This window comes from Monodon monoceros, unplaced genomic scaffold (assembly GCF_005190385.1).
Source record: "Monodon monoceros isolate NGI ecotype Baffin Bay Population unplaced genomic scaffold, NGI_Narwhal_1 Super_Scaffold_3, whole genome shotgun sequence".
Lineage (NCBI taxonomy): Eukaryota > Metazoa > Chordata > Mammalia > Artiodactyla > Monodontidae > Monodon > Monodon monoceros.
The window spans coordinates 65,415,181-65,442,771 of NW_021703780.1; the positions used below are offsets into that span (position 1 = coordinate 65,415,181).

The 27,591-nt window shown below is 36.7% G+C and overlaps 1 protein-coding gene across 1 annotated transcript in view; it reads left to right on the forward strand.

Annotated features, from left to right (window-relative positions):
• DOCK3 (dedicator of cytokinesis 3) overlaps positions 1-27,591 on the forward strand; it is a 404,078-nt gene that overhangs the window by 113,445 nt on the left and 263,042 nt on the right. The window contains exon 5 of the mRNA XM_029243318.1: positions 6,516-6,612. Coding sequence (XP_029099151.1) covers positions 6,516-6,612 — 97 coding nt within the window. The remainder of the gene's footprint in view (positions 1-6,515; positions 6,613-27,591) is intronic.

Genomic DNA, 27,591 nt, shown 5'->3' on the forward strand with positions numbered 1-27,591 from the left:
GTCTTTTGTGTCTCCATACAAATTTTAAGATTTTTTGTTCTAGTTCCATAAAAAATGCCATTGGTAATTTGATAGGGATTGCATTGAATCTGTAGATTGCTTTGGGTAGTATAGTCGTTTTCACAATATTGATTCTTCCAATCGAAGAACATGGTGTATCTCTCCATCTGTTGGTATCATCTTTAATTTCTTTCATCAGTGTCTTATAGTTTTCTGCATACAGGTCTTTTGTCTCCCTAGGTAGGTTTATTCCTAAGTATTTTACTCTTTTTGTTACAGTGGTAAATGGGAGTGTTTCCTTAATTTCTCTTTCAGATTTTTCATCATTAGTGTATAGGAATGCAAGAGATTTCTGTGCATTAATTTTGTATCCTGCAGTTTTACCAGATTCATTGATTAGCTCTAGTAGTTTTCTGGTAGCATCTTTAGGATTCTCTATGTATAGTATCATGTCATCTGCAAACAGTGGCAGTTTTACTTCTTCTTTTCCAATTTGTATTCCTTTTATTTCTTTTTCTTTTCTGGTTGCCGAGGCTAGGACTTCCAAAACTATGTTGAATGATAGCGGTGAGAGTGGACATCCTTGTCTTGTTCCTGATCTTTGAGGAAATGCTTTCAGTTTTTCACCATTGAGAATGATGTTTGCTGTTGGTTTGTCGTATATGGCCTTTATTATGTTGAGGTTGTTTCCCTCTATGCCCACTTTCTGGAGAGTTTTTATCATAAATGGGTGTTGAATTTTGTCAAAAGCTTTTTCCGCATCTATTGAGATGATCATATGGTTTTCATTCTTCAATTTGTTAATATGATGTATCACATCGATTGATTTGCATATATTGAAGAATCCTTGCATCCCTGGGATTAAATCCCACTTGATCATGGTGTATGATCCTTTTAATGTGTTGTTGGTTTCTGTTTGCTAGTATTTTGTTGAGGAGTTTTGCATCTATATTCATCAGTGATATTGGTCTGTAATTTTCTTTCTTTGCAGTATCTTTGTCTGGTTTTGGTATCAGGGTGATGGTGGCCTCATAGAATGAGTTTGGGAGTGTTCCTTCTTCTGCAATTTTTTGGAAGAGTTTGAGAAGGATGGGTGTCAGCTCTTCTCTAAATGTCTGATAGAATTCACCTGTGAAGCCATCTGGTCCTGGACTTTTGTTTGTTGGAAGATTTTTAATCACAGTTTCAATTTCATTACTTGTGATTGGCCTGTTCATATTTTCTATTTCTTCCTGGTTCAGTCTTGGAAGGTTATACTATACCTTTCTAAGAATTTGTCCATTTCTTCCAGGTTGTCCATTTTATTGGCATAGAGTTGCTTGTAGTAGTCTCTTAGGATGCTTTGTATTTCTGCAGTGTCTGTTGTAACTTCTCCTTTTTCATTTCTAATTTTATTGATTTGAGTCCTCTCCCTCTTTTTCTTGATGTGTCTGCCTAATGGTTTATCAATGTTGTTTATCTTCTCAAAGAACCAGCTTTTAGTTTTATTGATATTTGCTATTGTTTTCTTTGTTTCTATTTCATTTATTTCTGCTCTGATCTTTATGATTTCTTTCCTTCTGCTAAGTTTGGGTTTTGTTTGTTCTTCTTTCTCTAGTTCCTTTAGGTGTAAGGTTATATTATTTATTTGAGATTTTTCTTGTTCTTTTTAAAAAATTAATTAATTTTTATATTTGGCTGTGTTGGGTCTTTGTTTCTTTGCGAGGGCTTTCTCTAGTTGTGGCAAGTGGGGGCCGCTCTTCATCACGGTGCACGGGCCTCTCACTATCGTGGCCTCTTTTGTTGCAGAGCACAGGCTTCAGATGCGCAGGCTCAGTCGTTGTGGCTCACGGGCCTAGTTGCTCTGCGGCATGTGGGATCTTCCCAGACCAGGGCTCGAACCCGTGTCCCCTGAATTGGCAGGCAGATTCTCAACCACTGCGCCACCAGGGAAGCCCTTTTCTTGTTTCTTGAGGTAGGCTTGTATGGCTATAAACTTCCCTCTTAGAACTGCTTTTGCTGCACCCATAGGTTTTGGATTGTCGTGTTTTCATTGTCATCTGTCTCTAGGTATTTTTTGATTTCCTTTTTGATTTCTTCAGTGATCTCTTGGTTATTTAGTAACATAGTGTTTAGCCTCCATGTGTTTGTGTTTTTTACGTTTTTTCCCCTGTAGTTCATTTCTAATCTCATAACGTTGTGGTCAGAAAAGATGCTTGATATGATATCAGTTTTGTTAAATTTACTGAGGCTTGATTTGTGACCCAAGATGTGATCTATCCTGGAGAATGTTCCGTGCACACTTGAGAAGAAAGTGTAATATGCTGTTTTTGGATGGAATGTCCTATAAATATCAATTAAATCTGTCTGGTCTGTTGTGTCATTTAAAGCTTCTGTTTCCTTATTTATTTTCATTTTGGATGATCTGTCCATTGGTGTAAGTGAGGTGTTAAAGTCCTCCACTGTTATTGTGTTACTGTCCATTTCCTCTTTTATAGCTGTTAGCAGTTGCCTTATGTATTGAGGTGCTCCTATGTTGGGTGCATATATATTTATAATTGTTATATCTTCTTCTTGGATTGATCCGTTGATCATCATGTAGCGTCCTTCCTTGTCTCTTACAACATTCTTTATTTTAAAGTCTATTTTATCTGTTATGAGTATTGGTACTCCAGCTTTCTTTTGATTTCCATTTGCATGGAATATCTTTTTCCATCCCCTCACTTTCAGTCTGTATGTGTCCCTAGGTCTTAAATGGGTCTCTGGTAGACAGCATATATATAGGTCTTGTTTTTGTATCCATTCAGCCAACCCGTGTCTTTTGGTTGGAGCATTTAATCCATTCACGTTTAAGGTAATTATTGATATGTATGTTCCTATGACCATTGTGTTAATTGTTTTGGGTTAGTTTTTGTCGGTCCTTTTCTTCTCTTGTGTTTCCCACTTAGAGAAGTTCCTTTAGCATTTGTTGTAGAGCTCGTTTGGTGGTGCTGAATTCTCTTAGCTTTTGCTCTTCTGTAAAGCTTTTGATTTCTCCATCGAATCTGAGTGAGATCCTTGCCAGGTGGAGTAATCTTGGTTGTAGGTTCTTCCCTTTCATCACTTTAAGTATGTCATGTCACTTCCTTCTGGCTTGTAGAGTTTCTGCTGAGAAGTCAGCTGTTAACCTTATGGGAGTTCCGTTGTATGTTATTTGTCATTTTTCCCTTATTGCTTTTAATAATTTTTCTTTGTCTTTAATTTTTGCCAGTTTGATTAGTATGTGTCTTGGTGTGTTTCTCCTTGGGTTTATCCTGTATGGGACTCACTGCACTTCCTGGACTGGGTGGCTATTTCCTTTCCCATGTTAGGGAAGTTTTCGACTATAATCTTTTCAAATATTTTCTCGGGTCTTTGTCTCTCTCTTCCACTTCTGGGACCTCTATAATGCGAATGTTGTTGCGTTTAATGTTGTCCCAGAGGTCTCTTAGGCTGTCTTCATTTCCTTTCATTCTGTTTTCTTTATTCTGTTCTGCAGCATTGAATTCCACCATTCTGTCTTCCAGGTCACTTATCTGTTCTTCTGCCTCAATTATTCTGCTATTGATTCCTTCTAGTGTAGTTTTCATTTCAGTTATTGTATTGTTCATCTCTGTTTGTTTGTTCTTTAATTCTTCTAGGTCTTTGTTAAACATTTCTTGCATCTTCTCGATCTTTGCCTCCATCGTTTTTCCGAGGTCCTGGATCATCTTCACTATCATTATTCTGAATTCTTTTTCTGCAAGGTTGCCTATGTCCACTTCATTTTGTTGTGTTCTGGGGTTTTATCTTGTTCCTTCATCTGGTGCATAGCCCTCTGCCTTTTCATGTTGTCTATGTTTCTGTTTATGTGGTTTTCGTTCCACAGGCTGCCGGATTGTAATTCTTCTTGCTTATGCTGTCTGCCCTCTGGTAGATGAGGCTATCTAAGAGGCTTGTGCAGGTTTCCTGATGGTAGGGACTGGTGGTGGGTAGAGCTGGGTGTTGCTCTGGTGGGCAGAGCTCAGTAAAACTTTCATCCGCTTGACTGCTGATGGGTGGTTGTTCCTTGACTGCTGATGGGTGGTCCTTCCCTGTTGGTTGTTTGGTCTGAGACAACCCAGCACTGGAGTGTACCTGGGCTCTTTGGTGGGGCTAATGGCAGACTCTGGGAGGGCTCACACCGAGGAGTACTTCCCAGAACTTCTGCTGCCAGTTATCTTGTCCCCACGGTGAGCCACAGGCACCCCCCACCTCTGCAGGAGACCCTCCAACACTAGCAGGTAAGTGTGGTTCAGTCTCCCCTGGATTCACTGCTCCTTCCCCTGGGTCTCGATGCGCACACTACTTTGTGTGTGCCCTCCAAGAGTGGAGTCTCTGTTTCCCCTAGTCCTGTCGAAGTCCTGCAGTCAAATCCCACTAGCCTTCAAAGTCTGATTCTCTAGGAATTCCTCCTCCCGTTGCCGGACCCCCGGGTTGGGAAGCCTGACGTGGGGCTCAGAACCTTCACTCCAGTGGGTGGACTTCTGTGGTATAAGTGTTCTCCAGTCTGTGAGTCACCCACCCAGCAGTTATGGGATTTGAATTTGCTGTGATTGCGCTCCTCCTACCATCTCACTGTGTCTTCTCCTTTGTCTTTGGATGTGGGGTATCTTTTTTGTTGAGTTCCAGTGTCTTCCTGTTGATGATTGTCCAGCAGCTAATTGTGATTCTGGTGTTCTCACAAGAGGGAATGAGAGCACGTCCTTCTACTCCGCCATCTTGGTTCAGGCCTCTAACAAACTCTTTACTCTGCATGAATCCAGAATTTCTTTGGAAATTTGCTTATTAATTCACTTTATTTGGTTATTTTTCTTAGTGTTCTGACTACATTCTACTTGGTCTGTGGAACAGTGTATTTATAAATAACACTGTATCTGAAGTTTAAGAATTTTCAGGATACTGATTATATATTATAGACTAAGAAAAATACGTCAGTATTAGTATATACTTGAGGTAAGTCCAAAGTTTTAGAACTTTAAAATAGGAACAATGTAATTTTCCCATAGATCTCAGTGATTAAAGTAGCTGGAGACCCAATAGGTGAAACTTTCAAGAAATTTTATTCCAGTTTATCCTATACAGCATTTCTGCTTTAATGTTACTAAAACACAACACTCTTACAGCATCTCCCATGTCTCTCTATTTCCATAGTGTCAAGTTTAAATCTCAGCCTTGCACTGAAAATTCACCTTATAAATTTGATGAATATGGATAGTGCTCTGGCATCATTCCAAGATGATTTTTTTTATCTGCTGGAATAAATCACAGAAAATAAAAAAGAAAATCATATAGCATAATCAAGTAACATATATTCATTGATGCTCCATATTAATACACTGTCACCTTTGAACACAGTGGTGGTTTGTCAGCTGTGTAGAGAAACGATACTTAATGCTAATTTGTGAAATGAATTTTCCTTTGTTGCTTGCAAGTGGATGATGTTCTCTTTGGCTAACAAATTGGAGTATAGGTTCCATCCACCTCAGCATATCAGTATATAAAATCTTTGGTCCCAGAAAATATTTCATTAACTCTCAGAAGTGGCATAGACATTATAAAAATATTATCAAGTCATGCCCTTACTTTGAACAACCTTTCAGTATCATCTCATTCATTCTCAATGCCCTGTGGTGACCTAAATGGGAAGGAAACCCAAAAAAAGAGGGGATATATGTATATGTATAGGTGATTCACTTTGCTGTACAGTGGAAACTAACACGACTTTGTAAAGCAACTATGCTCCAATAAAAATTAATTAAAAAAAAGGTCTGGTATCTTTAGTATCATTTGGAAAGGCCCTGTGAGAGCTGGCCTCAGTCATACCAGTCTTCTTTAAGTTCTTAGATATGTGAAATTCTTTACCATCTCAGTGACTTCTTGTATATTGTTTCCTCTGCAGGTGACACCACACCTCTCCCTCCCAACAAACTTTTCTGTTATGACCTTTTTGCATCTTTTGGGCATTGCCATTTCTTCAGAGAAGACTTCACTGATCTTCTCTTCTTTAGTCGTGTCCCCCAGCTAAAATCTCTGATAGTACAATTTGGTTTCTTTCTTAGATTCATTGCTATCCATATCTGTTGTGATTATTTGTCTAATTCCCTATCTACAATAAGAGCTCTATGAAGATAGGGACCCTGTCCATTTTTGTTCAGTGATAAATCCTTGGCGATTAGCACAGGGACTGGCACCATAATGGATGTTGCTTACAAGGTAGTTGGAGAGAAACCTAGTACCTTTCTGTTTCCAGGATCACAGTTCCTCTACCAGACCCAGAACTCCTCAATGGACAAGTTGAGGAAACTTGTTTACATTAATTCAGTTCACTTATATTATTGCAGTATATTACTGCTAAACAATATGTATTCAATTAGATATACCTCTCTTTATATTTGCATGAATTTAAATTTGATTTATATATGTTGAAAAGGTCAGTAGGCAGTATTCTGGTATTTTATCAAAGATAATGGGACTGTTTGTTGTGGCTCTGGTTCTAGGCAGTATGAAACTGTGGTTCCACTTGAAGATTCTATTGTGACTGAAGTTACAGCAACTCTGCAAGAATGGGCCAGTCTGTGGAAACAACTCTATGTGGTAAGTAGTTTATAACTAGTTTACTAGATCATTAAAGTTAATTGTACCAAGTGAAAAAATTATTGTACTTGTGCCAGTTGCAAATTTATAGATTTCTGAATATCAAGTTTTTCAAATGTATGTTCCTAATATTAACTGAAACGTAGTAGACTTGAGTTTTGTCCAGCCTGAAGAGAACACATTACTCATACACCTGTAGTTCTCTCCATCCTGTTCCAGCCAATAGAATGTAAGTTCCATAACACCAAGGATTTTAGCTGTCTTACTCATTGCTGTATCCCCAGAAGCTTTCACAAAACAGGTCTTTATTAAATGAATGAACAAACTTCAGAGTTACATTGTGAACCTAATGGTGGGTAAAGGCCAAGAAGCTGTATCAACACTTTCTTACAGCTAATAAGCTTAAAGGATATGTCATATATGATACTTTTTGCCAAGCCAACAATTACTAGGTTAATAAAACCTCAGTTCATATCCTCTGGAAACTTAGAGAGTAGAGGGTGATAGGACACAAAAAATATAGACTGAAAATAAGTGGCAGGGTTTGGGTTCTTAACAAGATGGAGTAAACACATTCTGTTTTTCTCCTACTAATCACAAAAATCCTGGACAAAACTCATGAAATACCCTACCAGAAAACTCTGAAAGTTAGGGAAAAGAAGGTGGACTATCTAAGGACCTTGAGACTCAAGGATTGAGTGAGTTCCCTGATTGTCTATTTTTCTTGCCTGCCATATATCTTGGCCTGGGTTGTAGAGAAGACTACAACCTGGAAGTGCTAATGAGTGCAGACAAAAAAATAGTGCCAAGGAAAGCCTGTTCTTTCTAGCCAAAGGATGGCCCAGCAAGATAGAAACATCCTAACCTATCCCATCCGTTCTGTAGGAGAACATCACAATAAAATCTATACCCCCTCACACTCAAACAGGCATTACAGCAGCAGTATCCATGACCAGAGCTTTGTCTCACACACACCCTTCCCCCACCTGCAGTAACAAGGAGATGTCCCCCTCCAGTGGAGCCTGTGGGTCAAACTCTGACTTCTCCTCTTCCCTGCTAAGTAATGAGCCAGTCCCCTTCCTCAGCAGAGCCTGTAGGGAGGACTGTCTTCTACCCCACCAGAATTTACAAGGTGGCAACTCTCTTCAGCAGAGCCTGTGGGTGAGACCCTGGCTTTCACAACTACACAGCATTAACAAGATGGTGACCTTACCCTGCAGAGTTTTGAGGCAGAACTCGACTTTCTTCCATGCTCTGAAGTAAGGAAGAAGCATTTCTCCACAGAGGAGCCTGTGGTTGGAGCTTTTGATTTCCACTCCCCTTGCAGTAATAAGGTGGTACCCTCCCCAACTGAGCCTGTGGGTAGTACATTGACTTTCACAACTCCCCACTCCCCTGCATATTACCCTATTTTCTATGCCTGCTCTGCTGAAATGAGGCAGTGCTTCTCCCCACTCAAGCCCATGCTGAGGATAATGGGGAGTGGAGTTCTGTCGTATAGGTAACATGTAAATAGAGAAAACCGAGGAGTACTGGAGAGACTTTATAAACTAAATTGACATTTGAATCACAGTCCACAAAAGTGAGCCTGTGATCACATTCAGAATCTAAACAGGTTGACCATTCACTAAAATAAAAGATTTAAGTAGGAATTAGAGTGTGATAGTATAGTACTTAAAATGTCCAGCCTACAACCCCAAATTACTTGTCATATGAAAAAATCAGGAAAAACTCAACTCTAACAAGAAAAGGCAATCAACAGAGGCTAACTTTGAAATGACACAAATGTAGGAATCATCAATTAGGATTTTAAAGCAGCTTTTGTAAAACTGCTCCAGTGAGCAATTATGAATTCTCTTGAAACAAATGAAAACATAAGAAACTGCGGCAAATAAGTAGAAAATATAAAGAATCAAATGAAAATCTCAGAACTAAAAAATACAATAACCAAAATTTAAAAATTACTGGTTAGACTAAATAGCAGAATGGAAAGGACAGAGGAAAGAGTTAGTGAACTTCAAGATGGATCAGTAGAAATTATGTAGTCTGAATAATGGAGAGAAATTGAAAAAGTGAACTTAGACTCAGAGACCTGTGGGACAATAACAAAAGGTATAACATTTGAGGCATCAGAGTACTAGACAGAGAGGACAGGATGTGGAATTTAAAAAATATTTGAAGAAATATTGGCTTAAATCTTACCAAATTTGCAAAAGACATAATTCTACAGATTCAAGAAGCTGAGTGAACTCCCCCAACACAATAAACCTAAAGATATCCATACCTGGACCCATTATAGTTAAACTTTTGAAAATTAAAGCCAAAGAAAAAATCTTGAAACCAAACATTGCTATTAGGGAAAGGGCAATTTGAAACGACAACAGATTTCCTATCAGAAATTGTGGAAAACAGAGGAAGTGCTAAAAAAAAAAAACAACAACCTGATGTCACCCCAGAATTGTGTATCCAGGAAAAATATACTTAAGGAATGAAAGAGAAATCAACACATTGTCAGATGAAGGAAAGCTAGGAAAATTTGTTGCCAGCAAATTGGTTGTAAAATAATGACTATGAAGGAAGTTCTTCAGACACAAAGGAAGAGATAATGGAAGGACAGTTGGGATATTAGAAATGGAGAAAGCAATGGAAGGGATAAATAAATCCTCTTCAGTTTAAAAAATTGATGATACAAAGCAAAAATTACTACATTTACATGGTTCTCAATGTATATAGAGGTTATATTTAAGAAAACTGTATCGAAAGTGGGAAAGGAAAGGGACATAAAGTGTGGCAAGGTATTTGTGTTCCACTCAGGGTAGTAAAATGTTGATACTAGCAGGCTATAGTAAGTTACATACACACACACACACACACACACACACACACACTGTAACCTCTAGAGCAGTCATTAAAAATATTATATGGTAATTCAAAAAGAGTCATGTACCACAGTGTTCATTGCAGCACTATTTATAATAGCCAGGACATGGAAGCAACCTATGTGTCCATCGACAGATGAATGGATAAAGAAGTTGTGGCACATATATACAGTGGAATATTACTCAGCCATAAAAAGAAATGAAATTGAGTTATTTGTAGTGAGGTAGATGGACCTAGAGTCTGTCATACAGAGTGAAGTAAGTCAGAAAGAGAAGAACAAATATCGTATGCTAGCACATATATATGGAATCAAAAAAAAATGGTTCTGAAGAGCCTAGGGGCAGGACAGGAATAAGGACACAGACATAGAGAATGGACTGGAGGACACGGGGAGAGGGAAGGGTAAGCTGGGACGAAGTGAGAGAGTGACATGGACATATATACACTACCAAATGTAAAATAGATAGCTAGTGGGAAGCAGCCGCATAACACAGGGAGATCAGCTCGGTGCTTTGCAACCACATAGAGGGGTGGGATAAGGAGGGTGGGAGGGAGATGCAAGAGGGAGGGGATATGGGGATATATGTATACATATAGCTGATTCACTTTGTTATACAGCAGAAAATAACACAACATTTTAAAGCAATTATACTCCAATAAAGATGTTAAAGAAAGTATTATATGGGGATATAATAAAACTATTGTAAATAAATCAAAATGGAGTACTAAAAATGTTCAAGTAACCTATAGGAACATAAGAAAGGGGAAACAGAGGAAGGTAAAATGGAGGGAACAAACAGAAGTACTAAAATGGCAGACTTAAGACCTAACATATGAATAATTAAGAGGTAGGAAATGGTAGAATTGATCAAAAAAGACTGAACTGTGTTTTGTCTATAAGAAATTCACTTCATATGCAATGACACAGGGAGGTTAGGAGATAGAAAAATACATACCGTGCAAACACTAATCAGAAGAAAATTGGAATGGCTGTATTGAAAAGAGATAGTAATATTAAGTATGAATTATCTCTTCCTTAAATAAATGTAAATAAAAATAAATAAACTTACTTTAGTAGAAAAAATTGATGTCAGAATAAAGAAAACTACTAGGAAGAAAGGGACATTTCAAAATGATAAAAAGATCAATTTACCAAGAAGACATAGCAGTCTTAAGTATGCATGCACCAAAAAACAGAGCTGGGAAATAAATGAAGTAAAACCTTAAAGGACTGAGTGGAGAAAATAGTTGAAGGTAGAGAAATCAGATATTATACTTGGGGATTTATAACCCCTTCGCTTACTAAAGGATATAACGACTAAAAATTATCAAGGATAGGGAAGAACTGAACAGTGCCGTCAACCATCAGGATCGAATGGAAATTTTTAGAACATTCCACCCAGTGAAATCAGAATAAAGATTGTTTTCAAGCATACATGGGACATTCACCAAGAGTGACAATATCTTAGGTCATAGAACAGCTGTTAACAAATTTGTAATAACTCATGTCATACAAAGGGTATTCTGACCATAATGGAGACAGCCTAGAAATTGATAACAGAAAGATTACAGAAAAATATTGAAGCACTTAGAAATTAAAGAAGCCACTCCTAAATAATCCATGTATCAGAGAGAAAGTCTCAAGAGAAATAAAAAAGTATATTAAAACTGAATGTAAATGAAAATATAACGTATTAAAACCTGTGGGATGCAGCTAAAGCAGTGCCGAGAGAGACATTTATGGCATTAAGTGCATATAACAGAAAAACGTGTCAAATGCAGCTCCTACTTCACGAATTTAAGTTAGGCAGAGAAAATTAAAGATAAATATCATATGAATATGATCTCTCTTATATGTGAAACCTTAAAAAAAAAAAGGAAGCGCATAGGTATAGATAACAGAGACAGGTTGGTGGTTGCCAGAAGTGGGGAGTCCGAGAAATGGATGAAGGGGGTCAAAAGGTAACAACATAAAAAGAATCTAAATTTAAGCAAGCAGAATGAAGGAAAAAAAAATAGAAGAAATTAATGAAATTAAAAATAGAAAAACAGTAGAGGAAAAACCAATCACACCAAAAGCCAGTTTTTGAAAATATCAATAAAATTGATAAACATTTAGCAAAATGAGAGAAAATAGTAATTATCAATATATTAGGAGTAAAGAAAAAGATATCACTGTAGATACCACAGATATTAAATGGGTAATAAGAGAATACTATAAACAACTTTGTACACATAAATGACAGTTTAGAGGAATAGAACAAATCCTTGAAAACCACATATTACCAAAACTCACCCAAGACAAAATAGATAATCTGAATATCTGACAGCTATTAAAGTAATTGAATTTATAATGAAAATCCTTCTAAAAAAAGAAATGTCCAGGCACAGATGGTTCTAGTGGTGAATTCTACCAAGGATCTAAAGAAGAAAAACCACCCTATCGTATCAATTGATTCAGAAAAAGCATTTGAGAAAATTCAACTTTCATGATAAAAACTCTTAGCAAACTAGGAATATAAGGGGACTTTCTCACCCTGATAAAGGGCATTTATTAAAATGTACAGCAAACATCATACTTAATGATAAAAGTCTTCTTTGGGGAATAAGGTAAGGATGTCTGCTCTCAACAAGCCAATTCAACTTAGTAGTAGAAAACCAATGCAGTAAGGCAAGTAAAGGAAGGAAGACACATGCAGATTAGAATGAAAACATAAAGCTGTTCGTATTCGCAGACGATATGATTGGCTACCTAGCAAATCCCAAGGAATCCACAAACACTAGAGTTTACAGAAGATAGTTCTGAAAATAAGCACGTTTTCAGTTGCAGGATATCAGGTCAAAGTACACGCACAAACTCTCTCTCTCTCCCTCTCTCAATCATATTGCCACATATTGGCAGTGAACAATTGGAAACCAAATTTTAAAACATACACCGTTTACAATTGCTCAAAAATGAAACATTTAGGTATAAATCCAACAAAACATACAATTTCTATATGCTGAAAACCACAAAAATGCTAATGAATAAAAGCAAAGAAGACAATAAATAAAGGGACAGACATGACATGTTCATGGGTTGGAAGACTCAGATATTAAAAATGTCTGTTCTACCCAGATTGATCTGTATATTTAATTCTTGAAACAGTCCTAGCAGGATATTTCGTAAATATAAAGGTGATTCTAAAATTTATAAGGGAATACAAAAGAAGAATAAAGTTAGAGGAATCATGTTACCTAATTTTAAAGCTTACTATAGCTACAGTAATCAAGATGGAGTGGTATTGGCAGAGGGATAGACACAGATTATAGATTAAGGGAACAGGATAGAGAGTTCAGACGTAGATTCAGTCAAGCAAGGGCAACTGATTTGTGGCAAAGGTGCAAAAGGAATTAAACAGAGGAAAGATGCTCCTGTCAACAAATGGTTAGGTGGAGTAGTTGGACATTCAGAGGCAAAAACAAAAAACTTGACCTAAACCTCATCTGTTATACATCATAGACCTAAATGTTAAACATAAAACTATAAAAATTTTAGGAGAACATATAGGAGAAAATCTTCATGACCTGCAATTAGGTGAAGAGTTCTTAAGCATGATACTAAAGGAACAGTCCATAAAAGTAAAGGTTGATAAATTTGACTTCGTCAAAATGAAAAATTTTGCTCTTGAATGACCCTGTTAAAGGATGAAAAGATAAGTCATAGACTGGAAGAAAATATTTTCAAATCACATATCTGTCAAAAAACTTGTATGTAGAATATATAAAGAACTTTCTAAACTGAACAGTAATTCTAGCAGTAATTTCTAACCAGTTAGAAAATGGGCAGATGACTTGAATAGACACTTCATCAAGGAGGATATATGGAGAGTCAATAAGAACATGAAAAGATTTTCCATATAATTAGCCATTAGGGTAATTGAAATTAATGCATCTTTTCTCCTATTCTGAGGGCTGTCTTTTTGTTTTGTTCATGGTTTCCCTTGCTGTGTAAAAACTTTTAAGTTTAATTAGATTCCATTTGTTTATTTTTGTTTTTATTTTCATTACTGTAGGAGGTGGATCAAAAATGATCTTACTGTGGGTTATGTCCAAGAGTGTTCTGCCTATATTTTCCTCTAAGAGTTTTATAGTGTCCAGCCTTACATTTAGGTCTTTAATCCATTTTGAGTTTATTTTTGTGTACAATGTTAGGGAGTGTTCTAGTTTCATTCTTTCACATATAGCTGTCCAGTTTTCCCAGCACCACTTATTTTGAGTGCTTACCTTGTGCCTGTGCTTCACTTTTTACATACATTACCTCATTTTAATTATCACTACAATTACTATTATTCTCATCATATTACTGATTAGAAACTAATCCTTAGAGAGGATAAGGAATGTGCCCAAAGTCATATAAATAGTAAATGTTCAGCCAGACCCCAAATCTAAGTTCATTAGACTCCAGGGCTCTTAATAACTCATTATTTATCTTCTGAATTAAATTCTTTTAATATTGATATATCTCGCATACAATTTATGGTGATTTTAGTAGTTACTTATTATCATCTTCTGAAATGGTGGTTTCATTTATTAGAATGAAGATTATGTGGCAACAGCACCCCCTCCAAAATTGTAAAATAATCGTCCCTTAAACAAAATAGACCTTTATTTCTTTTTCAAGTAGGCACAGGAAGTCTGTATTTGGTATGGCAGCTCTACCATCATAAAGGACTCAGGCTCATTCTGTTCTCCTGCTCTATCTTTCTCATTATAGTGCTTCAGCTTTGTAGCCCCAAATGCCTAGCTCTAGTAGCACATCTGCACGCCAGCTGTAGGAAGGAGGAAGAGAAAGAAAAAAGACATGCTCTTTCCTTTAAAGGATAGTTCTTGGAAGTTGCTCAGAACATTTCTTGCCTACTTCCTGTTGGTCAAAACTCAATCACAGGGTAACCCCTAGCTGAAAAAGAGGCTGAGAATTGGTCTTTATTTAAGATGGCCATATACTAGCCCCAAATCAGGCATTCTATGACTGTAGAAAAAGTGGAGAATGAATACTGAGGGACCACTAGCAATCTTTGCCACAGCAACTGTGAAAATTCTTTTCCTGTAAAGTTCTGTTGTGTTTTTCTTTTCTGCCAAATTTATTTGTGAAATAGTGGAATAATGCCTTCACCAACACTTTAATATATGTGGAGAAGTGAATTTTAGGTAAAACATGAAAAAGTAATGAAGTTGTTGGTAAGAATCATTAGAATCACCCAAGCTTGCCTTTGATATGTTTTGGTAACTTGACATGCATTTGTGAGGGTAAATATATTGTACCTAAAAGTTAAAATCATACAGATATGATGTCTTCTTTTACAACAGCTCATCTTATTCAGAAATGTTCTGGATAAATTAGAGCTGCTATTTGATGCAGTAGCTTAGAACACTTAACATTTGAAAAATCTTTTAGGTGTGCTTTAAGGCTTATATATTTGCTTACCAATTTTCCAGAGATATGGAAAAACTTGAAAGTGAGAGGCTGTAGTGGAAAGAGGACTACTGCAAATCATGATTTTTATACTTTATACCCCAAATTTGAAATTTCCATTACAGTTTTTAAATTCACTTTTTGATGAATGGAATGTTGCCTTTCTTTGCCATTTTAACAAACTGCAGTGTTTCTGGTTAATTCTTTTTAATCTGTTGTTAATATCACAAGTGTCAAATGATTGTTCTTATTCTTTTATACAGATAGGAGGTCAGACATGTAGCCAGTTGAATTCAAAACAAATGAACACAAGTCTTTTCCAAATGACTTTCAACAAGAAGAGAATAAAAATCTGTAATGTTACTAAAATCAGAAAGCCAAACATTCTCCCTTTGTTTTCCCTACTTAATTTCAAACCTTATAGTTCTTTTCTTGATCTAACTTTACTAAGAGGCAGTTAATTACCTGGCTGTCCTCTGAGAAGTATACTTAAGAGCCTGAATGAATCTAGGTTAACAATGTCTAAAGTCTAATTTATCTGATTTTGAAAACAAAAGGAAAATAATTTAAATAAAAGACAGTAAACTATGAGAAACAAGTCTCAACATATGTGACTATAAAGATTAATATCTTTCTGTAAATAGAGTGTGTACAAGTCAATAAGAAAACCAGTAAAAACACTGCAGGTATTCAGCAAAGGATAAAACAGGCCATTCATAAAGCATTACATTAGGGAGATATTCAGTCTTACAAACAATCAAGGACATGGAAAGTAAATCAATGAAGTAATAAATTCTCCTTCAAATTAACAAGTAAGAAAGTGGAAATTATCCTCTGCCATTGAATTTTTGCTGAAATGAATACCTCCATATCCACTTTGCTGGTTGATACCAAGTTTTTGTTGACACATTTGAAAAATAGTTTGGGAAAAGCCTTCAGATTCTTCAGACCCTAGTAATTCTAATTCTGGGAATTTGTTTTAAGATAAAGTTAAATATGGGAGTGGGTTGAATTGCAGTCTCATAAATATTTCCATTAAAGCATTATTTGCAATAGCAAACATAAGTTTACTTTCCTGAATGTGCCAACTGTAGTCCAAGTAAGACACAGATAAGCTGGTGTTTACATCTAAAGAGCTGTTAGAAAATTTTAAATAGTATGTTACATGCTAAAGTGAATTTATGCAAAATTATAAAGTATAACTTCATCTATATTCTGAAAACATATTTGGGGAAAAATGAAAAATATTCACCAGTATATTAAATGGAGATTAATTGAGGGGTTAAGATGTTAGATGTCTTCTTTTTCTAATCTTTGTTTTCAACATCTTGAATTGTGAATATATATTATTTTGATTGTTAGGAAAAAATAACCTAAAGCTTTCATCAAAACAATAATGATATTGTGAAATAATACTACCAATGTTAAGTGAATAATATGTGTATACAAGAGCTTAAGGTAAGAGATGACACTACCTAATTTTCTATGTTTAACTTTTATCATAGCATCAGCAAGTGTATGTTAAATTCTAGGGAAGGGGCTTTGGACCTAGGCTCAGATCTTGGCTTTTCACCTTCTATGTTAGTCTTCTTGTTAGGTCTTAGCTTTATAATACCCATTTATAGCACAGAGAATTATTTCAAAGGGTTGTAAGAGATTAAATAAAATTGCATATAAAGCTTCAAGCACTCAATCAGTGTTAATTGCATTATTCAGTTTTCGATATGAACTATATATCTCTCCAGATATGCATAACTGATGTCACAATTTGTCACTTAAGAACTATCTATACATAGAGAAATAAATAGACTCAATGAAATGGACTTCATTTGCATAATGGGGTATTTGGATAAGAGTATATGTATACTTGAGCCAGGGTAGAAAAATCTTCATCTCTCTGAGGCAGTTAAAACCATAATCTCCTCATCCAGTAATCTTATTTTGATGTGAAAAAGATTATCTGAGAACCGTCATTTGTGGAAAACAATGACATCATTACTCATTCCTGTCAAAAGCAAGACTGCCAAATTTTAAATAGATATTTATGCTACAGTACTTTTTTTTTTAAAACCAAAAGCACATTAGAAGTCATATACAGAAGATACCTTTCTCCTTTTGCCAAGATAACAATTGAGGCCAGTAAAGCTAGAAAAGAAACTTACTACCCAGAATTATCCTTATTCTTCATCTCTAGAGTTACTACAGAAATGAGAAAAAGCGAAGTTTCCAACAACTAAGAAATCTTCATCAAAAAACTGTGTAGTTGTTTCTATTTTCCATGATAGGGTTTAACATCCAATTATAGTGTCTATTAAGATGACAGTAAAAACTAAATAGAACAGGCATGTGTACTTGCATTAATCTTGGACTATGAATTTTCCTTCATGTATGTAACTGAAGGATTTTATAATTGTAGCTAAGTAGGTTTAATCATTTGTTTGTACTATTTTAGGGTAACATTAGAAATTTTGCTTTTTTATTAAAAACTCACCTTTATTTAATTGGATATCTATGATGAAGCTTACCCTGTAGTTTACTTTTTCCTTTGTGATAGAATATAACTTAGTACAGCAATATTTTCATGTTATAGAAAGCTATTAAACATATTTCGACTAGAACGTAGTTACTGAAGATGATATGCTTTATAACAGTTCTACTTTGTATTGCTTTAAGAGTTTAAAAAATTTTTTTCAGGAATCCTAAAAATGAATAATTTCTAGATTTTATTAGAAATAAGGCACAGTTCTCGAAATTCTGCTGAATAGTGTCTTTCTAATCTTTGGAAGATTAAGTCTGTAAATGGAAGGCAACATTTCATATTGAGGCCCCACCTAAAGAACAGAAGATATAAAATTCTTTTTTATGTTTGTCTCAAGAATAGTGATTTGACAAACATTAAGAACATATGTGTTTACGTCATCATATGTTTAGGGTGCGTATAAGAGGAATTCAGCAGAGAGACTGAATGCATAGGCTCTGGAGAGAGACTTCCTGAGTTCAAATTCAGATGCCACAACTCGGTAGCTGCGTGATTTTGTGCCTGTTAGCTTCCTCCTAGGAGATGATAATGGTATCTGTTTCCTAGGGTTACCATGTTGTTTAAATGAAATAAAAAACTTAGAACACCTTTTAAGTGCTTGAACGCTTACTTGTTATTTCATTTTTGTTGTTAGTAAGAATGATACTTGCTATTGTAAGCGTCTAGTCCTTAACCAAGTTTTCCACTTGCTTTAGTCCTACATTTTTTCAAATATATCCTAGCCCCCATCCCATCTTACTCTTAAAATTTCAGTCTTTAAAACTGGCAAGCTCTTTTTCTTGCTGCATTTAAAAATAATTTTGTATATAACGAAATGATATTTTTAAAGGGTTTTCTCTCAAAATATGTTGTAAATCAGTATTTTAATGACTTAAGGCTTTTTGTTTTCAACTGAGCATAACTTTTAGTGTATTTTATTTTAGCTAGGTTTAAAATCTCAAAGAATATTTTGGCAGGCACCGTGTGGCTATCCAGTAGCTGGATTCCTTTTCTTCCTTGTTAAAAGAGCCAGAACTGTTTAGGTTGGCATTGTGTACAGCTAACGTATCCATCTTTCCAGACTTCCTTGAAGTTAGGGGACGCCATGTGATGCATTTCTGGCCATAAATTATATGCAAAAGTTTCTACAAGGGGTTTCTGGATGAGCCATTGTTTTTCTTGTAATAAGTGACTTCCTGTATTGGCATATGGTAGAGTTGCCATCTTATTACCAAGAGATGACGGTTATGTTAAAAAGTACCTTCCAAGGATGGCAGAGCACAAAGATGGAAGGTATTTAAGATATTGCTGATATTGTAGGATCACTGTAGAAGCCGTGGACTGTTTACTTTTGAATTTTTTATGTGAAAAAATAATCCTTGTTTTTGTTAACTCCTTTTATTATATGTGTTAAATGCAGCCAAACACAAACCTCATTGACTGATGAGATATCACTGAAAGAATAGTGAATTTACTAATTAAATGATTGATTCCCACTACTTTTAATTTACTGATTTTATTTTTCTGTAAAATGGGGGCTTGCCTTCACTACTGTCTGTATCCATTGAAATGGAAAAATTGATTTTTGAATTGTTTATATAAAAATGCATATTTTAAAATGTACTTTTTCTTTCAAGTTGAAATTTCAGTCATTTGATCATTTTAATCTTAATACGAGACATATTCTATAGTTTGAAATCTTAATAGACTCCATGAAGACATAATAACTGTAGAAAAGATAACCTTAAGTAGTTGATATCATTTCATTTTATTTTACTGCCTTTTCCAGTCAGCTCAGTTTTCTTTGTGAAGTAAACTTTCATTTCAGTGTGCTTGAAAGTATTTGTTTGCAGGAGAAATGATTTATCACGGTTCTTAGATTACTTTTGTATCATCGTAGGGGAATTGTGTTAATAGAATAAGAATATTGGGATACTAGTATGGGAACAGAATGTTAAAACTGCACTGTTTCTGTCTTACATACATTCACATCCTATTATGAACAGAACTACCCTCCTGCCACCCACATGCAAGATATGCTTAGAAACTGTGACGCATGTTTGGCTAGCATTAGGTCAATTTAATGAAATATGTATAACACCTGTCCACTAAAACTACAAACCATTGTTGAAAGAAATTAAAGAAGACCTAAATAAATGGAGAGATAATCAGTGTATAGTGATCAAGATAGTGTGGTATTGGGGGTGGCGCAGTGGTTGAGAGTCCGCCTGCCGATGCAGGGGACACGGGTTCGTGCCCCGGTCCGGGAAGATCCCACATGCCGCAGAGCGGATGGGCCCATGAGCCATGGCCAAAAAAAAAAAAAAAAGATAGTGTGGTATTGATGAAAGAAAAGACATGTACATCACTGGAACTGAACAAAGACAACAATTGACCACACAGATATGGTCAGTTTTTTCCATTTATTTATATATTTTAAATAAAGATTATATATAATTTAAGGTGTACAACATGATGATTTGATACACAATATGTATAGTGAAATGAATACTAGAGTCAAGCTAATTAACATGTCACCTTCTCCTCACATAGTTACCATTTTTGTTTGTGTGATGAGTGCCCCCAAATTCTACTCTCTTAAGCATATTTCCAGTAATCAATGTAGTAGTATTAAGTATAGTCATCATGCCTGTGTATTAGTTCTCTAGGCTTATTCATCCTAGATAACTGCAACTTTGTACCTTTTGACCAACATCTCCCCATTTCCCCAGCCCCTGATAACTGTTGTTCTACTCTCTGCTTCTGTAAGTTCTACTTTCTTTTTCTTTTTTTTTTTTTTTTTAAGATTCCACATATAAATGAGGTCATACAGTATTTGTCTTTCTCTGTCTGGGGCTTATTTCATTTAGCATAATGCCCTCCGCCTTCATCCACGTTGTTGCAAATGGCAGTATTTCCTTCTTTCTCATGGCTGAATAATATTCCATTTTATATATATATATATATATATATATTATATAAGCATTAATATATATCCATTATATAATTATATGTATCACATCTTTTTTTATCCATTCATCCATTGGTGGACACTTGGGTGTCACTATTGTGAATAATGCTGCAATGAACAAGGGAGTGCAGCTATCTCTTTAAGGTCCTGATTTCATTTTCTTTGGGTATATACCCATAAGTGGGATTGCTGGATCTTATGGTAGTTCTGTTTTTAGTTTTTTGAGGAATCTGCATGCTGTTTTCCATAATGACTTTACCAATTTGCATTCCCACCAACAGTGTACAAGGGTTCCCTTTTCTCCACATCCTCACCAACATTTGTTATCTTCTGACTTTGATAATAACCATTCTAGTTACATAACATTTGTAAGCCAACAGTTTAGACAACCTAGAAGAAATGGATAAGTTCCTAAAAGCATACACCCTTTCAAGACTGAATCATGAAGAAATAGATCTACAGGGACTTCCTGGTGGCACAGTGGATGAGAATCTGCCTGCCAATGCAGGGGACACAGGTTCGATCCCTGGTCCAGGAAGATTCTCCCTGTCTTGGAGCAACTAAGCCTGTGCTCCACAACTACTGAGCCTACACTCTAGAGCCTGTGAGCCACAACTACTGGGCCCGCATGCCTGGAGCCCATGCTCTGCAACAAGAGAAGCCACCGCAAGAAGCCCGTGCACTGCAACGAAGAGTAGCCCCGTTCTCCACAACTAGAGAAAGCCCACGTGCAGCAACAAAGACCCAACACAGCAAAAAATAAATAAAATTTTTTTTAAAGAAATAGAACTATAGTTCAATGCACTGAATATCAATGAGGTGTTATATCATTGTTTTGACTCGCATTTCCCTGATGATTAGTGATGTTGAGCACCTTTTCATATATCTGTTGGCCATATTTATGTCTAATTTTGAGAAATGACTATTCAAGTCTTGCCCATTTTAAAATCAGATTATTTCTTTTCTTACTATGAGTTGAGTTCCTTATATATTTTGGATATTAACCTGTTACTAGATGTATGGTTTGCAGATATTTTCTCCCATTGTGTAGATTGTCTCTTCGTTCTGTTGATTGTTTCCTTTGCTGCAGAAGCTTTTTAGTTTTAGTCCCACGTATCTATTTTTGCTTTTGATGTCGTATATAAAAAAAGCATTACCCAGGCCAGTGTCAACAAGCTTTTCCCCCATGTTTTCTTCTAATAGTGTTATGGTTTCAGGTCTTAAATTTAAGTCTTTAATCCATTTTAAGTTTATTTTTGTAGATGGAGTGAGATGAGGGTTCAATTCATTCTTTCTAGGTAGAAAAGCAGTTTTCTCAAATGCCATTTTTTTTTTTAAGAGACTGTATTTTCCCCATTGTGCATTCTTGACACCTTTGTGGAAGACCATAAATCTGTAGACTTATTTCTGGTCATCATAGACACTGGTCTGTATGTCTCTTTTTATGACAGTACCATGCTGTTTTGATTAAGGTTTATAGTATATTTTGAAATCAGATAGTGTGATGCCTACAACTTGGGTGGGGGTTTTTTCCCCCTCTCTCCAGATTGCTCTGACTGTTCACCATCTTTTGTGGTTCCATATGAATTTTAGGATTTTTTTTCTATTTCTGGGAAAAATGAAAAAAGGCCATTAGTATTTTTAAAAAAATAAATTTATTTATTTTTGGCTGTGTTGGGTCTTCATTGCTGTGTGCAGGCTTTCTCTAGTTGCGGCAAGTGGGGGCTACTCTTTAGTTGCGGTGTGCAGGCTTCTGATTGCGGTGGCTTCTCTTGTTGAGGAACACGGGCTCTAGGCACACGGGCTTCAGTAGTTGTGTCACGTGGGCTCAGTAGTTGTGGCTCACGGGCTCTAGAGCGCAGGCTCAGTAGTTGTACATGGGCTTAGTTGCTCCGTGGCAAGTGGGATCTTCCTGGACCAGGGCTTGAACCTGTGTCTCCTGCATTGGCAGGCGGATTCTTAACCACTGTGCCACCAGGGAAGCCCCCCATTAGTATTTTGATAGGAATTGCATTGAATCTGTTGATCTGTTTCTTCATGATTCAGTCTTGGAAGGTTGTATGATTTTAGGAACTTATCCATTTCTTCTAGGTTTTCTAAATTGTTGGCTTACAAATGTTCACTATAGTCTCTTGTGATTCTCTATTTCTTTGGTATCATTTGTAATGTCTCCTCTTTCCTGGATGCATGGGCACTGACCCAAGTGGGCCTTGAGCCTGAGTCTTCCCAGGCCCGTCTGGCACCGGGTTTAGCCCAGTGCCTGATTACACATGAATTGGCTTAATCCTGAGCCTGCAGGGACTAGCCTGGTACTGGGGTCCAGTATGGGCAGGCTGGATACCTGAGACCACAGAGTCATGCTTAGTGTCTGGGACTGTGGTGTTGGTGTGTGAGAGCTAGAGTGCTGTTATGATGAGCCTAGGGCCTTAGTCAGTGGTGGCAGTCCTGGAGCCTGGGTCCAAGGATACTGGCCCAGTGCTAAGATCTACTGCGGCAGGCCAGGCCTCTGTGCTGGTTTCACTGGACCCTGGGGCCACAGGGTCTGGTCTTTTCTGGTGCTGGAGGGGCCCCCAAGGCTGTAGGGTCTCTTGTGTTGGGGAAGCCCTAGAGCCTTGGCCGTGGGAGCTAGTCTGGAGGCTGGTGCCATGGGGGTTGGCTTGGTGCTACAGCAGACCAGGAGCCTGGGTCTGTGTGTGCTGGCTTCGAGGTTGGATCCATGGGGAGGCTGGGACCTGGCTTGGCACAGGGTTGGGCCTGGAATTTAGGTCCGTAGGGCTCAGCTTGGCACAGATTGGGGCCGGAAGCCTGGCTGCATGGGGTAGGCCTAGAGGTCAGGTTGACAGGGGCTGGTGTGGCACAGGGTGGGAACTGGGACCGTGGTCTGTGGTTGCCCACCTGGAGGCTGGATCCATGGAGGCTAGCCTGGCATTTGGTCCATGGGAACTAGCCTGGCACTACAGTGAGCCTGTGGCTGGCGATGGGGCAGGCCAGCATTTGGTTCCATGAGAGCTTGCCTGGGGCTGCAGGGGTTCACTTGGCACTGGCTGGTCTTGTGCTGGTGTCTGCAGTGAAGTAAGGTGCTCACTTCACTCTTCTTTCCCTAGGGAGAAAGTGTATCTCTCTGCACTGGGCTGCTGAGGCTTTTAGAAGCAGTGACAGGGGTAACATGAAATTGTCTTTTCTGTTCTCTTCAATGTGTCTTTTCTTATTTCTGTGCTACACCCAGGAATCCTTAGCTCTCCTGAAGGTATTTTCATGCATAGAAAGTTGTTCAGATTGAAATTTCTGTGAGAGGACAAGTGCTGGAAAGTCCTATACCACCATCTTGCTGATGTCACCTGTGGTCAATTAATTTTTGACAAAGATGACAAAGCACCTGAGTGGGGAAAAGGAAAGTCTTTTTAACAAATGAGAACAAATGAGTATCCAACTGCAGGGGAAAATGAACATTGACCCTTACTTCATACCATACTCTACACCCAAATATAAAGCTAAAACTCTATCTAACACTTCACAGTGAAAACACAAGGGAAAATCTTAGCAACCCAGAGATAGTGTAGATTTCATAGGACATTAAAAGCACAAATCATAAAAGAAAAACCTGACAATATCAGACTTCATCAAAATTAAAAACTTCTGTTCCTTGGAATGCACTGTCAAGAAAATGAAAAATAAGCAGACTGGGAGAAAATATTCTGTTACATATATCTGACAAGTGAATCACATGCAGAAAGAAGAACTCTTACAATTAATAAGACAACCCAACAAGAAGAGGCGAAGTATTTGAATAGACAATTTACAGATGAAGAAATATGAATGACCAGTAAACAGTGAAAAGATGCTCAACATCATTAGTTACCAGGGAAATACAAATTAAAACTACAGTGTGATACCACTGTGCATCTATTAGAATGGCTAAAATTAAAAAGACTGACAGTATCAACTGTGGACAAGGAAGCAGAGCAACTGGAACTCTCATACATTGTTGGTGGGAATGTAAAATGGTAGACCCATTTTGGGAAATGGTGTGACAGTTTCTTATGCAGTTAAATATACATCTCCCCGAGATGTTTACATTGACATGGAGATTTGTATACAGATTTTTTTTTTGGTGGCTTTATTTGTAACAGCCAATACTGGAAATACCTTAAATATCCATCAGTAGAAGAATAATCAAATTTTTATATGTCCATATAAGTGAATACTAAGCAATAAAAATAAATGAACTCCACTGGTAAATGCATCATTGATGGATCTTAAAAACATGCTGGGGCTTCCCTGGTGGCGCAGTGGTTGAGAGTCTGCCTGCCAATGCAGGGGACACGGGTTCGTGCCCCGGTCCGGGAAGATCCCACATGCCACGGAGCGGCTGGGCCCGTGAGCCATGGCCGCTGACCCTGTGCGTCCGGAGCCTGTGCTCCACAACGGGAGAGGCCACAACAGTGAGAGGCCCACGTACCGCAAAAAAAAAAAACAAAAAAAACAAAAAAACATGCTGAATAGAAGGAGGTAGACTCAAAAGAGTACGTGTACTATGTGATTTCATTAATAAGTTCTAGAACAGGTAGAATTAATGTGTATTCACAGAAAGCAAATCAGTGGTTGTCTGGGGCTGGAAGTGGAGTTGAGGCTTAAATGCAAACAGATAGGCTAAAAATGCAAAGAAAACTTTGGAGAGTGCAGAAGATATATGTCTTGATTGTTGTAAGAATTACATAGTATATACATTTTGTTAAGCTCATTGAATTGTACACTTAGAATAGGTACAGTTTATTATATGTAAACTGAAACACTCCACTGAAATACTGTATTGTGAGAAATACAGTTTCCAAAAAAATAGATGTTTGAGTTGGAAACTTTTTCTAATCAGTATCTCTGTTTATTCAATCAATGCCACCAGTTAGGTACAACTGAATACAGTTCTAGTTAGTGAACCATTTTTTAAAGAATAAATTTGTATGTCATGTTCCAAACATTAAATATTTATTTTACTGTTAGAAATTTTGAGAGTAATTGTATTTCTACCATGAGGGGATCATGAATTTTCATATTGCCCGTCCATAAACCTTTATCTGAGTCAAAAGCAACCTACTTACTTTGATGTCTTTGATTCTGAATGAGCACCCATTTTTCTGTTGTGGTCTTACATTTGTAATTTAGCATACATGAATATATATCTCACATATACAGCTTAAATAACAGCAACAACAATGGTCCAAGCACCTATGCACCTTAAGGAGTAGAACCAGTTTGGAAATCTTTCAAGACCATTTAATACTCCCCTACAATCACATTCCCTTCTTCTGCACAGTTAATGACTGTTTGGCATTTTGTGTTAAATTCCCCCTGCATTTCTTGATATATATGTATATATATATAAAATATTTCATATATTATTGTATATAAATATATATATAAATATTTATAGTATAATATGTCAAACCTAAATTATACACATTTGTTTGGGTGTTTATATGGATAAAATTACTGTGTACATACTTCTCTACAACTTCCTTTTTATTCCTCAGTAGTATGTTTTAGACTTATGTTATTGTATTACTAATTGTTCATTTCATGATTATATAGTATTCCATATGATTATACTATATTTATTCATTCCATTGTTTGTTGACATTAAGGTTAATTCCATTTTTTTGCACGTGTTCTGTAGTGACACTGGTCTATAATTTGCCTTTTTCCAGTGACCTTTGTTGGGTTTTAGTATGAAGATTATACTACATAAAATGAGTTAGAGAGTTTTCTTCTCTTTCTGTTTTTTTAAAAGAGTTTGTGTAAGTTTGTCCTTACCTATTCCTTGAATATTTGGTAGAACTCAGTTGTAAACTATCTGTGATTGTGTTTTCTTCATGAGATGATTTTTTATATAACTTATGATTCCATTTCTGTAATGGTTTAGAAATCATTAAGGATTTTTAAAAACAATTTTTATAATTTCTTTGTCTAGGAATTTTTCTATCAAGTTTTTACTAGGAAAGACATAAATTTGCCTTCTGTAGAATCCATAGTTATTTCCCATTTTCATTCCTGGTATTGTTTATTCATGCCATCTTATTCATCTCACTCAGACTTGCCAGAGGTTTGTCTGTTTTAATAACTTGTTCAGGTAATATCTTTTGGTTTTATAGTTTCATTCTCTGTTTAGTTAATTTGTGTTCTTGTTTTTATTTCCTTCTACATTTTTGTGGGTTTATTCAGGTTTACTTATACTTTATTTTATTTTTTATTGCTCACATTCACTTGTTTTAATCCTGATTTTGGCAGGTTTTTTATTTTGAACTGATATTCTTTGGAACTCTAACTGTAGGAGTTTTTTAAAGGGTTAAAGCATTTCTCAGAGAGGATTTGCATTTTGTTTTGCCAGGTTCTTGGGGTATTACCTACCTGGAAGCACGTTAAAATTTAGATTAAGGTTCCTTAGACTATACCAGTAGTATGGATTCCTTCCTCATACCCTTGGGAGTGCTCATTTGCAGTTAGTATTCCTTTTTGTTCCTCACCCCATCCACAACCAAAGCTGAGAAAGATACCTAGTCTCAGTATCTCTCTGTGCTTGGTGGGATTTTTTTTTTTTTTTTTACCTAAGAGCACCTGCCTTCTAGAATTCTAGCCTTCTCGGGTTTGACCCCACCTCCCACCTAGCTCTGGCCTAAGATACTTGGCTAAAACCCAAGGATTGGCAGATACCCACAGGGTAAGTGCTGATGCCATGACAGATTCTCCTTACTGTGCTGTTTTAGTAGTTTATGGCCTTACTTTCCTACCCACTCAGCCATATATTAGGTGTTTTGATTTCATTTTAATGTCCATAATTTGTAGGTTTTATTTTATGTGAAGGGATTATCTCTGGTTTGTGATACTTCTATATTTTGTTCCATGCTCTTGAAAGCTTCTGTTTCTTTTTTAAAACAACTCTCTCCAAGGGTCATCTTCCCTTAGTAAAAAATGGCCATCATTTATTGATGTTATACTATGGACTCAACACTGTTTATACATTCCTAACCATTTTATACTGACAGCAGCCTTGTGAGATGGCATTGATATTCTCACTTCATACTCTGGTGAATCACACAGTGAGGAAGTGACCAAGGTGACTTGATAACACACTGCCTCCCTCTTTCTTCCTCTCCCATGGAC